Source organism: Sycon ciliatum, chromosome 10 (assembly GCF_964019385.1).
Source record: "Sycon ciliatum chromosome 10, ocSycCili1.1, whole genome shotgun sequence".
Classification (NCBI taxonomy): Eukaryota; Metazoa; Porifera; class Calcarea; order Leucosolenida; family Sycettidae; genus Sycon; species Sycon ciliatum.
In genome coordinates, this window is record NC_088652.1 from 6473369 (window position 1) to 6488086 (window position 14718).

The 14718-nt window shown below is 46.4% G+C and overlaps 1 protein-coding gene across 2 annotated transcripts in view; it reads right to left on the reverse strand.

Annotated features, from left to right (window-relative positions):
• The window catches only part of LOC135825878 (uncharacterized), a 54080-nt gene that overhangs the window by 17639 nt on the left and 21723 nt on the right, over nucleotides 1-14718 (reverse strand). For both annotated transcript variants that reach the window (XM_065338516.1, XM_065338515.1), the window contains exon 3: nucleotides 3819-4289. In XM_065338516.1, coding sequence (XP_065194588.1) covers nucleotides 3819-4289 — 471 coding nt within the window. The remainder of the gene's footprint in view (nucleotides 1-3818; nucleotides 4290-14718) is intronic.

A 14718-nucleotide genomic window follows, 5' to 3' on the forward strand; every position in this document is an offset into this window, starting at 1 on the left:
TCCTCCGCGTTGTCCAGCTGCAGGGACTTCATGGCGAGTTCGATGGCGAAGGCCCACTCCTTGAACTCTCTTGTATCTCCACGAAACACAGGCGGAGACTTAACATGGCGCATGCGTGGCCTCTCTCCGCTGGGAGCTTGAGCACGTCTTGGCGTTTGATCTGATCCATCGCACTGACCGAGTGCGATAAGGTGATTCAGACGCTTCTGAATCTCGAATATACCGTAGGCGATTAATGCGGCCACTGCGCATAGCCCGAACATGACGAAAAGAAAAACCATCCTCTTGCTACCAGTGTAACAGTCCAACTAACTTCAGTAGTCATTCTTGGAATAAGCCATGATCCTTGCCATAATGCATTCTTATATACATGAACAAGCAATGATGGACATAACACCTAACAGCAGCAGCGTGAAGATAGCAGGTGATAAGTGTATCCTATTCCTAGTGTTAGTAGTAACAGTGAATCTGTTACAAATGCCGGAAGGAAATTGAGATAATTTGGAATCTGGTTATCCAGTTTGGCCAGATTTGCCAGGTTTGCCAGGACAATCATTGTGGGTGAAGCATACAGAACTGTGCTTGTTTTGTATTTCGGAGCCAATGCTCAGCTCTGTTCCTGGTGACCACACAGCAACTACAACTTGCCACTGATTGGCAACAGTGATACTACCTGTACATGCATCGTAGTAGTGCAAGTCATACAAGAATATAAAAAATTATTTTCATTACGGACAAATTGGAGGCGTATCCAATGTTTGAAAGAAAATGTGTCCGCACCGACGCAATCCACACAGTGAAGTAAGCCGATTTGGCAACCGAACGTTTTCGTTCTGTTCTAATCATGGGTAAGTACAGGGAATAATGGAAAAATGGAAAAATAAAGCAATTTATAGAGCTACCGCAAAAGCATAGATCGAGAACCTCACGCTATACGTGTGGAAAAAAATAATTCAGCAGAACAGGTCAAATGACGAGGATACAGATGACGAAGAGGCGGATGAGGGCGAGGATACAGATGACGACGAGGCGGGTGATGACGAGGCGGCGGATGACGACGAGACGGATGACGATGAGACGGCTGGTGGTGATAGTGATAAAACGGACGAGGAGGAGTTAGGTGGCAGGGAAGGTGATGTAGCTGATTAGTGTGAAATTCGTAAGAAGTCAGCTGTGTACTTGCATTTGTTATCTCGTCCCGATTGTTTGAGTGTGTATGATGATTCCCACTTCTCTGTACTGTGTCGTGCTCGTTATGTCCAGATGTTGAAGGTCCTTGAAGCTGTTTGTATTCTTACGCATAAGCCCGATTCGTGTAAGCAAAAAGAACATGTTTTAGAACTTAGGTTATTTTTGTGAGTTTGCACCCCGTGTTCATGAGTTATTTCTGCACTGTTCATGCCCATTTGTCACACTTACTCTTTATCTAAGTTCTCACTTTTTGTAATACTTACCACAAGTTACCCGTCATGTGTCACACTTCTTTGGATTTTTAACCTTTGTTTTTCCCTTGACCACTTTAGTTCCGTACTTCCACTAATGATCGGAGCTTGAAAATCGATCTTGGAAACACACAAAACAAAACCTTGATCAAATTGTCATGTTGTGTGGTGATGTCTGCGGCATTCATACTTTTCATAGCTATTATGAAACTTTCATCTCCACGTAGATTATTTGTATTTAATATTTCACGGTTCGCGTGAGACTCGGCCAAAGGCCCAGTTTTCCGCATCCGCAGGAACGCCACCACCCTCTTGGATCAGGCAGCCAGGCATAGTGGGATGGTCTAAGACCATGATTGAGAAAACGCAAAAATTCAGTCCCTTTTGCATCAACTGTTGCAACTAAAAATGTTGGTGGCGCAAGGAGAAGCTTGTCGTTTGGAGTGACAAGTGATCACCGCTGCTTTTCCTTGTCAGAGTCAACAATGCACTTTGTTCTGCAGCGTTGGGAGTGGTGTTGGAGTAGAAAGTGCTGTCTAGACGTCGCGGAGGGGCGAGCTTTCCTGCGCAGGTATGAGTTTGGACGTATTTCAGAATGGTCGAGTGGAAAAATTCAAAATTGTTTATTTCAAGAAAACCCCAAAAGGATGAAGGGGGACATGTCCTCAGTGCTAGAAGAGGTGTTCTACTATCTGCAGGTGAATAGTGTTTGCTAACTGAGGACGTAGCTCGCTGTTTTATCAGCGCTTGTAATTTGGCTATTTTCAAGACGATCATTTGTGGCGTCATGGATGATTGCCCTCGTCTTCTGGGATGCTGGCGTGGCTAAGTGGTGCTTCCCCAAGAACTCTTCTAAGGTGAGGTAATGTTGGCTTGATGGAGTTTTGTTCGTAGCTTGTTCTTGTACACTGTGCCGTGGCTCGTTTGTAGACACATAAATCGTGCCAATATTGGGCCAATATTGAGGGGTATGCCAATTTCATAGTTCCCTTCAAAAGATTTTGCGCGGGCTTTGGAATGTCGATCTACACCCCAAAGCAAACCTACCTGCAAAATTTGAGCGAAATCTGAGAGATCGACTTGCACATATGTTCTGGTTTTCTCAGACATGCTCTCTTAAGAACATCAAATTGCCCAAGTCTTTCGTGCTTAAAATAGTAAATATTATTATCGTGTCCGTTTCCAACTGGAGGTCAAGACGGCAGGACACCCATTACACCCTAGCGGCAGATGAAGCGCGTGACGGAGAAACCCCATTAGCAGCATCCACGTACCCTGCCACAAGTTCTCAACTATTTCTTTTTCCTTTTTCGATTTTCTATAAATTTTCCTGCTCCCGAAGCTGGCTATAAATGCCTGCATTATGACCGCAAAGTGGTCATTGGCTGCCTAAAGTTTTGAAAGCGGGATTGTACATCAATCACGGTCTTTGTAATAATTATGGTAGAAGTGGTAATGATCATGGATTTAGCCATGGGCGGGTAATGCTAGCGTTATGGCTGGCAATACAGTCCATTTTTCCAGGTGGCATAATGCTGGCATTATAACACCATCTTGCATGCAAAATTGGAATTATAAGCATAATTGCCGGTCGGCAACGGTGTCATGCATGAAGCTGGCTAGGTCCACTTCCGAAAATCGTGCATTTGAACCCACCCGCCTTCGTCCGGAGACTTGACGTTGCAAATCAACATTCATAGTGGATTTTTTCAGACAATATGCTCCATGCTGCTTAAGTTTTGTTCTTGTACGCTTTGGCCATGATTTAAGACGGCCTTCTTAAATCGACTTTTCCAACTTTCAAACTGGCATTATGGAGTAGTGTGAGCATTTTCAGTGACATTATATCCTCATATTATGAGCATCGCCTTTAGCATTATCGCGGCAGATTACTAGCATTTACCACCCATGCCTACATAGATTGGGCTATGTGCTTTCGACTTTCAACTAAAGTGCTTACAATCGTTTCAAAGCTGGCCAGCATTCACCCTCGCGCTCAACTGTTGTCTCATTTTTTGTCATATTTTGTTGCGTTGGTCTGGATAGCTACCTTTCCGCCCATATTTGCCATACTAGCTACCCAGGCCAATTATCTTGCCGCCCTGGCTCCATTTCTCTCTCTCTCTCTCTCTCTCTCTTTCCCATAATGTAGTCCTTGTAGTTCGTTTCGTCTCCGTCTCTTCGTCTTTAGTAAATGTCTTCCCAACTACCAGTTTCCGTTGTCCGTTGTGTCTGGGGACGTATGACACTTTGTTTGCAAATTAACGGTGGCTATTAGCCCCTTTACTGCATATGTAGGTGAATACAGCAGGGCTATTTTGGTAAGTATAGGAGTAGCCAGATGGATGTCTAAAATATTATCTATGAGATCCCTACCGTGTGGTGTATATCTTTGGCAATAGGAACTTAGCTTCATTGAGCAAGATTCGAATCCAAAGGTCTCCTTCTCTGGAGAATAATACCCGCATTCGTTTTGTCCACCTCCTCCTTGTAATGGTGCAGTAATCCAAGAAACATTGTTTGCAGCGAGTGGAACTGGTAGCGTCCACGTCCAGGTTTTGGATCCAGATGTTCGTTGAAGAGCAACCCACACATTGCATGTATTGGTTTTGCAGAAGTACGAGGAAGTCGTGCAGTTATCACTGGAAGAACTGTTGCACTGACCGTTTCGGGGTCCAAGCAGGTCTCTTGCACACTCTCCATGATATCTAGTCTGGATATTTGCCAGAATGCTACCTCTCCGGGCACACTCAGCAGACGCATCATTGTATGTCTTAGGTGTGGGAATGTAAAGTGTTTCGAGGCTTCCCGATGCTTCTTGGCTCTGTGAGCAAACGTACCAGTTATCTGCAGAATTGACAGTTTGTATTTAAAAAAAACGCGATTATCAAGACATTGATATGATCCAATAAACCAATGGAACCACTCCATGTATATGTCCACAAAAGGTGGAGGCACCTCGACTAGAGTGCTAAAAAGACCAATGTCCAGAGAAATATCAGGAAAAGCGCCAAGATCAGGTGCAAAGAGAATTTTCAGGCATGACAGTGGTCACCAGACAGGGGAAATTGGAACAGATGTTTTGAGAGTGGCACTACATACATTAGAACAAAACTATTCACCCCAGATATTTTCGCAATCTATACCTTCGCATGCAGAGACGCAAATCGACACTATCAAGTAGGCATTTCCTTTCATCTATACAACGTTTTCCCTCACGAATCATCAAGATAGTACAGGGAATGTTGGTAATTTGGAAAAAACGTAACTACATAAAGTTTTTAATAAGGAAAGAAAGAAAAAAGGAAACACTCTTACCTAATTGAAAAATGATTAATGTGTTAAACTCCAAAAACGGAACCTGCGAGTTATAGACAAACATGGCCAACAGATCAGGAAATACTGGGCACACTTTCCTGAGCTAGGTGTGCCACCAAGCATCTGCAAAGATAACACACTCTCCTTCTATACACATAGTCCTGGATCTATGTTAGGAATACACAGCGCTTCTAACACAGAAAGGTGTAACCTTCCACAAGTTTAATCTTAATATAGCATCACGCTACAACTTCCGACAACTAGCACTGCACGACAAAATGATGATTGATGGACGACTTTGTAATGTTCGACGCTGGTCTCCTCCATTGGGCTTGGTTGTTTGGCAGCTCCAGTTGACACCTTCAAGTGGACGTCCTGAGGTATGCACTCATCAAGCACGACTTAGATGTAAAAATTATCATTGAAGCTGTATTCTCTGCTGATGCAATAACTAACCTTGAATCTCACATCCTTGGACAAGGATTCTTATATGTCAGACACCTAAACGAGCACGTAGGTGGTATCGATGTATTGATCAAGTCCTCCTTTGCTTCTGATAATCTAGACTAACTCCAGTCCGCGGAACATACAACACTTTTGGCTATGTGTTGCAAGTTTGGTGATCGGTTCTGTGTACCTCACCTACTCCTGTAGCCCCACCAACCTCTGTCTCATCAATTCACGTGGCGAAACACTACCTCAGGCCAAAGAACTGTCCCCAAACGTAGTTCTAGCGGGGGATTTCAACGTGCATTGTTAATATTAGCTTGGTAGCGAAAAATCAAACCCTCTCGGGGATAGCCTTGAGGATCTTTGTGTCACGCACGAGCTAACGAAACATTTTCGAGAGCCCGCTTGAAGTGCCACCCGACTAAACCTCATTCTGTCGACTTTCCAAAATCCATCAGCACGAAAATACTTGAACCTTTGGGTCGTTACAAACATGGAACTCAATCAGATAAATTCCTGACCATTTCAACAAGCCGGGGACAGACCACCACGCTAACTGTGTGGCGTTAAGAGCGTGCTGGCTGAGGTTGACTCGGAGCACACCTCAAGGCCGTCCATTGGGCCTTCAGTATCACCCACAATGCAGAGTTGGCTTCCCTAAAAGTTACTATTACCATCGCTGCAGGCATGGAACAGTTCATTATCCATCAATCTCTCGAAATCCGCTATTCTTATCCCAAGTGGTGTGTGTTCTCCTGATTGCACATAAATGATGCGTATTAAGGACAGAGAATGGATCAAATGGCGACACTGTTTTGCCAATGGCATCAAGAAGCAATCCTCCGCCGACTCTCTTACCCTAGTTATCTCTACACCTCAACAATCCAGGCTGGAGATGTAACGGCACTTTAGGGCCCGACTTACCTGCGGCTAAGTTCGCGACAAGACATGGTGGTCCAAACTGAAAGGAGTATGCGTTCTTTGCCGGAACGCTGACATAATCCTCCTTCTCCACAACGCCGGGAAACAACACATTAAACACGTCTCTCGTAGGAAGGAGAGCTATGTGCCACAGCGGGTGTGAACTGGCATGTATTTACTGCCATATGACTAGGTATGTGTTTACCACCATATTAAATCAACCATAAGTACAACTGCCGTGTTGTCTTCAAATTCCTTCTAAGGAGTCAAGCTCCATTTGAAGATATCCAAGAAGACGATTGCCTGATGAGTCCAGCGGGAACGAAACGTACGTCCCAATCGAATAACGCTGTTGCTGTGTCATCTATTATGCCATGCGCTACCTGACATACCAGCATGGCATGTCTGATACCTCAAACCATGCATCGACTAGGCACCAAGAGCGATATGATGTTGGTTAGAGTCAGAAGGAGAGCTCTGTGCCAGAGCTTTCCAGCCTGGCAAGGATATGTTGGCAGACGTGTATTTAAAGCCATATCGCCAGATGTGTCTTTACCACTATAGTAATTATCGTCGTCAAAAGCAGCAAAAAACAATAACATTCTTGTCTAAACGATTCTTCTTTCAAAGCATACCATCGTGGCATCAACATGGCATAATGTGAGTCAGGTTCTACGACGAAAGATGCAAATGGGAAAATTAAATGTATGAGCAAATAGTCTAAGGCAGAAATGCCCAGACCGAAGAACGGACGTGCTTCGTATACTTAGTAGTCGGTCTTCAGCACAGAGCAAGAAAAATCAGGAAGTCGTTTTGTACAACTCACTGTATTTTACGAACTTAGAAGTTGCGACTTCGACGGTAATAGTCATGAAGTTGGTTGCTCCAACGAGGAGCACACGCTCGTGTGCTCCGGATGGCAGTCGTGAGTCAGTCAAGTGTCAAGTTCGGCAAGAAGCGTGTGCTCCTCGTTGTAGCAACCAACTTCATCACTGTATTTTATTCCCGTGTTTATGCTGAAGACGTTACTTCAGTAACGTCTGGCGTTAGCTCCACACAGCTTTAATTTGCTATTTGTGTGTTTGTTTGTTTGTCTGTTTGTGTCATGCCTGGCGCTATCCCATATCTGTCCCGTACTGTACCGTACCATCAAACACAGCTGGCAACATTCAGCTGACCGCAATATTATTATTATTATTCCACAATCACGATGACATAGTGCCAATAAGCATGTGATGCGGGCGATTTTAACCAGCCATGGTGGGGACAACTGAGAAAAAGAAGGAGAAGAAAAAGAGAAAACAAAACAAAACAAAAGGAGTACTATAGGAACCTGGAGAGAACAGTAGGAAGATTAGGCTAGCAATGGAAAACAACGAATTCAATTCAATTCAACTTAGGCGCGGGCAGAATGGAACAAAATGCAGCGAAGGTGTCACGAGACCTTACCTCCTGCGGAAGCCGATACCAATGAGAATAGGACTTGAACAGAGGGGATTTTAAAAGGATCGATGATCTGGCAAGTGGGAAATGGAGAGAACATCTGGCCCAGAATCTGCGAAAACCAGGCTTAGGGTGAAAATCATTTTTTTGAGAAAAATGATGTTTTGTAAAAAGGTTGTGTCGCGTGGACGATCGAGTGCAGTGAAGTGGAACAAAAGAGAATCTCGCTTGCTTGAAGAAGTAGCAGTCATGGCAGGAAGGGTTTCAGCAGTCAGGGAAGTCAAAGGGCTTCCGGTAGAATATTCCCTGCTACTCCTCTAGTCACCAGTGGTCACAGCGAAGAGTTTTTGAGCTGATCGAACGGATTCCATCTCCTGCACTCAGGGATGGCGAAATTCCTGCGCTAGCTGCTGCTTGCGGAAAATAGTGAAGAAATCGTCTCCAGTTAGAGTCGTGATGGCGATAGCGAGGAGAACCTGGACGACATCGATCTAGCCAATCGAAGTACGGAGATACTAGCTGTTTCTGGGCCTCACGCAAAGGGAACACGCGCAGCAGAGCTCATACGTTTGCAGCAAGTTCGCGAGGAAAAAGGCTTGAAGCGCAGTGTGAAAACTGTTTTGAATTGAAGTCCTTGGCGATGAAGTGCTACTGAGTGCCAGGCGAATTAGCGAGCAGATCGAGAGGCCCCACTCGAGACTTTCCTCGCTGGACAGTTAGCTGCAAGGGATTGTACGGCGTGCTGATATTTCACTTGTTGGTCAGCACCAAGCAGATGCTGCAGCACGCCAGCACACTACGCGCTTACTATGAATGGTGGAACAGTTTGAAAGGCTGTGTTCTTGCTTGATTCTGAACAGTTGTACTAGATTCACCCTTCAAAAGGTGCCATCTCAACTGGAGTCGGGTTTCCTTGTGGTGTGTAGCGCCAGACCAGAGCATGCCAGTACATGTATTCAGCCCCAGAATGTGCTGAATGAGAAGCAAACAAAATTCATGTAGAACTGTGCATGGCCACTACAGCCTGCAGCACCAAGGCCTGCAAGGGGCCACAACAAGCCTGCCCCCACATCATGGCACATGCCTACCTTGTCATGTCACCTAAACAAAAATCATCCATGTCTCTTCCTTCAGTCTGGTGGATCTCTCTTCATTTCTTTCCTGTGATAACAATTTTGTGTATTTTTTGGATTTTTTAACACAATACCCTGGTGTGTTTGAGATACTTTTAATACCACTATGAGTCGACCCACACCTGTAATATTTTGTTTCCTGACCGCCCATGCCCAGTAGAAGCTGAAAATGGGAAAAAGTCATTTTTGAGAAATTTCACCCTAAGCCTGGTTTTCGCTGATTCTGGGCCATCTAGTACGCGAGCTATTATTGAACCAGCTTAAATGCGCAAGTGCATGAGGAGGAGCAAGTTGAAGCTTAATACGGTGAATGAATTTGCATGCCGAGTGGGGAAAGTTTTCTGAGAGAGGGGAAGAGGAAGCCAATATGTATAGCGTCTGAGAGGAGGTCAGAGGGGGCATGCGAAATATTAATCGAAGTAATTTACGGTGGTTGACTTCTAACCGATGCATAAGAGCGGAGGATAGACCGGAGGACCAAACGAGAGAGCAGTAATCAAACAAAGGAAGAACATAAGAGTGATAAATTTGTATTCGACAACCATGGTGTAGATGGGAGATGTGAGGAGAAATGCAGCCTATCGCGGAGCAAACTCGCTTTTCAATATAAGTTACGTGCGAATCCCACGACAAGTGTTCATCAAGAAATATACCAAGGTGTTTGTGATTTTTAACAAAGTTGATAGCAATGGGATCATCAGGGAAAGTAAAAAGCCGAGTCGTAAAGAGGGTGAGGTCACTAGAGGGTCGTGGGGGGATACAAAGGATTGCCGTTTTCGACACATTGTGGCGGAGTTTCCACTTCGACATCCAGCGCACAACTTGATTAATGTGATACTGTAGCGAGTCGCAGGCTTGTAATAAGCCTGGCTCGGTTATATGGAGCGCTGTATCGTCCGCGTAGAGTGAGTTATGATCCAAACCTGCCAAATCATTAACGTATACGATGAACAATAGAGGCCCCAAGATAGAGCCCTGGGGCACTCCAGAGTGGACTGTTAGAGGGGCGGACAGGGCATGTCCAATGCGGACACTCTGTCGACGTTCAGTGAGATAGCTGGTGAGCCACTGCAGACACGTCCCGGCTACGCCAAACGCTGCTAACTTATGGAGGAGACCCCTTGTCCAGACAGTGTCAAATGCTTTGCTCAGGTCGAAAAAACATAGAAGACTAAATTGCGTCTGATCCTTGCATTCATATAGCTTCTTCACAAGCCTCAGCAACTGCCAGGCGGTCGAATCGCCTCGCCGAAATCCAGACTGTGACGGGTCAAGGACCGGGTTCAAATGTTGGTATAAGTGGCCAAATGCCACACGTTCACAGAGCTTTGAAATGGTGGAAAGGAGTGAAATCGGGCGGTAATTGGATGCAGACAGTTTACTGCCTTTATTCTTGTAAATAGGCACAACCACAGCTGCCTTCCAGACATGAGGGAAGATTCCGGTGGCGAAGGACTGGTTGAAAACTAGGCTGAGAGGGATAGCTAAACTAGGATACAGGGCTTTTAGGAGTTCATTGGATATGCCATCTGCACCTGCCGCCTTCTTGGGCTTTAGGCGACTGATGTGTTGGGCAATGGCGGTGGGAGTAGTGCTAAAAGAGGGTAGCGCTGGGAGCCCGTGGTATGGAATACCAGGAAGAGACCGTGCAGGATCATCCGGTGTTCCAAAGCTGATGAATTGGCGATTCAGAGCATTGGCAATCTGGGTAGGGTCGTTGTGTACTGTGTTATTTTCATGGAGTTCAGTGATGATAGGGTTTCCAACAGGCGTCGGCGAACGAAGCTGCTTAACAAACTTGCACAAACTAGGGGTGGATGCAATAATGGATGAGGGGTTAGTGCTAATGGAGGACACATTCTGGCGGTGAGCCTCTTTAGACAGGATTCGTGCTCTGTTACGTTCGCACTTGTAATGCTCGTGATTGCTAGTGGTAGGATACTTGCGATACAAGCTGTACGAGTCTCGCTTCCTCTTCAGCTGAGCTTTAACAGCACGTGTCAGCCACGGGGACTTGGTGTACGTTGTCTAGGGGCTGAAGAGCGCGACCGGGTGGGTAGGAAAGCGGAGCATAGACCATGATGGATGTCACAAAATGCTGGAGCAGTACGGTTTGGATCTCCAAGCTTCAACTGGAGAGCAGCATGCCAGTTCACATTAGCAATGGATTCATTTAGAGCAACTAGGTGAGTGGGAAGAATGGAGGAGATGTCAAACTGACTGAAGTCAGGTATCTGGAAGGAATGGGAGGGCAGTGTAGTGTTGGGTGCAGGTGGTGATGCGGTTCATGTCGGGATGCACAAACGGCCCAGAACAATTGAGTGGTCCGACTGACCGAGAGGGGCTGAGGGGCGCGGATCGCAGATGCTGGCTGCAGTGTCAGTGATCATCAGGTCCAGAGCAGCCTCATTGCCTTTGTGGGAGCGGTGGGTCGAGAATGTGACGTGTTGCTGCAAGGAAAACATGTCAAGAAGACATGAAAAGTGGTGGCCCAGAGTGTCTGTTGTTGATCCATACCAGGTGGAACATTTAGCATTGAAATCTCCCATGATGAGGACTGGCGAGCCAGGGGTCCTCATTTTAGTCAAGCAGCTTTGAAATGAGGCGTAAAAGTTATCTATCACCGACGGGTCGGGGGACGGTGGGCGGTAGACAGCCGCAATTTGGATGGGCTGCTGGTGCGTGGGGCGAGCAGAGGTTCCAGTGGATGGCGATATCTCTACCCAGGTAGCTTCGAATTGCGGAAGATGTAGGTCTGTACGGTGGGCAATAGGACCAAAATTAATGCACTTGATTTTACTAAGATAGCAACACCGCCATAAGCCAGGAAGTCGTTGGTGTTAATTTTATTCTCGGAGGTGGGTCGATCCCTTCGAAAATATTCATAGCCTGGGAAGGAGAGGGAAATTTGTGGACACAACCAGGTTTCAGTTATGCAAACAACAAGGGGACAGCTGGTCGTGAGAAAATCGGATAGCTCAGCAGATTTGTTTCTAAGGGAACGTGCATTGATACAGGCTACGGAAAAGGAGGCTAGGGGCGTTGAAGGATAGAAGGGTGTTGTGTTAGGGTCAAGTTGAGGTGTTGGTTTACTCATTGTTCAGATTCAGCCTGGTCAGTGTGGAACCTCCATTTCCGGATACTAATTTTGTCAGGCCAGAAACCAGGCCCTTGGATCTTGTCTACACAGTTCTCTCCCACAACCAGGTGGGCATAAGCTGTACCAAAGTACCGTGATTCTGAGATTGAGGAGTGAAAAACTTCGACATCTTTCTTTTTACAACATTGTTCACTTGAGGCAGCATCGCATCCAAGGTCTACATTGCCAAGGTAGAAAGCCGTGCGCTTCACCCGCTCCACGCCCTGAAGGTCAGTGCGTTTGGTGCGGGCTGGCTCTTTTGTGAACTGGCTTGTGATAGTGCGTTTCAGTGGGCTACTGGTAGTGTTGGTGTCGGCTTGTGCAGGGCGGCGGCGGTGTGGGTTTTGCCACCCATTGTCGCTTGTGCTTGTATCTTGCGTTTGAGGTTTGGCGGGCAGGTCAGGTCTGGCCGTTGGGGTACTACTTCTTGTAGTAGTACGTGTACTACCGTCCGTGCTGGTGTGTGTGCCTGTTGGTGAGGTCGAGGCAGCTTTCCTTGCAGTGCTACTGTATAATATAGCAATAAAAACTGCTTTATGGCAGTTATCTAAAAAAAGTTATTGTGATTTATACTGATCTAGTCCATGGACCCCGTCTAAAAAGTAAGAAATTAACGAAATGTGATAGCCGAAAATTAAAATTTCACACAAAACCTCACAATAATCACACACAGGATGAAAAGCGAGAAGACCTTTTCCCTTCGTGGTCCTCTTTCCTATTCATGCATGTTGGCGCAGTACAAGTCACCCGTGAAGTGTCAGACTAAACAAGTGTTGAAAGCAGTATTATAAAACTGTTGTGATTATTGTGAGGTTTTGTGTGAAATTTTAATTTTCGGCCATCACATTTCGTTAATTTCTTACTTTTTAGACGGGGTCCATGGACTAGATCAGTATAAATCACAATAACTTTTTTTAGAAAACTGCCATAAAGCAGTTTTTATTGCTATAATTTCTTTTGTTTTTTAGCTAAGGATATTATTATAATGATTACGTCACCAATGCATAGAATGCCCTAAATGATGGCCTAGCGCCTCCACATGTGCATCAGCACGTTTTGTACATCGTAGAGTGCGGTTGCATTTTTTGAGCTGTGAACATGCCGTTGCACACACGCATACGCCTATTAGTACGGTGAAATCAGATTCCCGTATATCTGCGCTGGAGGACAAGTGTAAGGAACAGGAAGCGCGCCTCAAGTCAGTAGAGCATATGCAACACATGTACACTGAACCGACCCCACTCAAAAAGGCTGGCGATACCGTATCCAAGCCGGGTGCACGTGGGCTGCAAATGCAGCAAGCCAACCAAGGGCGCCTCAAGTCAGTAGAGCATGTACAACACACTGCACCCACCCCATTCAAAAAGGCGGGCGATACCGTATCCAAGCCGGGTGAACATGGGCTGCAAATGCAGCAAGCCAACCACATGGATACCACGACCCAGCAGCGCGTATGGGCATCAGTGCTCAATAGCTCCAGTGACAACGGAGCACTTCGGCCCTCCTCCAAGCCATCGGTCACTGCGCAGCCACCTCTACCACAGGAGCACCGCCAGCAAACTAACCAGCACCAACGACCCCAACAGCGACAACAACAACAACAACAACAACAGCGCCAGAAGCAGCAGCAGCAGCAACAACAGCACCACCAACACCACCAACACCAGCAACACGACGAACAATGGACTACAGTTACCAGCCGCAAACTGAGAGGTTCTCTTGGCTCCCTGCGGAAAGTATACTTTGTTGGCAATATTGATGACAGTTGCGACGCAGACTCCATAACGTCCCACTGTGTCCAGAATGGCATCACACCCACAGCTTGCCGCACCTTTCCTTCTCGCAAGCATGTAGGCACAAAAGCTGCAAGGCTTAGAGTCCGTGAAGACCAATGTGCAGCCATCGAGGCAGATGGATTTTGGCCAGCGCCCATTCAGGTTCGGCCATGGGACTTCAGCGAGGCAAATAGACCCACAGCCACCAACTTATCGACCGTGTTCCCACTCAATCCCCATGCTCCAGTCTTCTTACCTCGCATCTATCGTGCCCAACCCTGCTCAACAGCAGCCACGACCTTGTTCCCACTCAACCCCCATGCACCAGTCTTCATACCTTGCACCTATCGTGCCCAACCCCGCTCAACAGCAGCCACGACCGTGTTCCCACTCAATCCCCATGCACCAGTTTTCATGCCTCGCACCTATCGTGCCCAACCCCACTCAACGTTTGTAAGAGAACAACCTCCAGCTGATACCACACCAGTAAACGCATCCCCCCACAACAATAACAATAATTCTTGCATTCGGATATGTACCCTGAACTGTCGTAGTATGAAACATAAACTGGCTGATATTACAGACCTCCTTGACCACCATAAAGTAGACATTTTGTGTATAACGGAAACGTGGCTAAATTCGTGTATCCCAGACGAGATCATTAAGATACCGGCTTACGACCTGTTCCGTCGTGACCGGTCCCAGTGCAGCACTACATGGAGCGACTTGGGTGGTGGTGGGGTAGCAGTCTTCTCATCGTCCGCCCTTTGTGCTATGCGCCGCCGGGATCTAGAGTGCAACAATTCAGAGATGATAACTGTCGAAACAGGAGCTACAACCATATCCTGTATGTACCGTCCTCCAAGACACGATAGTCTTGCATTCTGTAACTCATTCAGTCCTCTTCACCCCCTCGTTGACAACCGTCCAGTAATTGTCGTGGGAGACTTTAACTCCAAGAACAATGAGTGGAACAACGCAGACCCTACGAACACTGCGGGTATACACATGCAGTCCGCCTTTGACGACTATGGCTTCACTATGGTCTCCAAGAACCATGGAACGAGGCCAACTAAAGATTCTAATCCGTCCCTAGA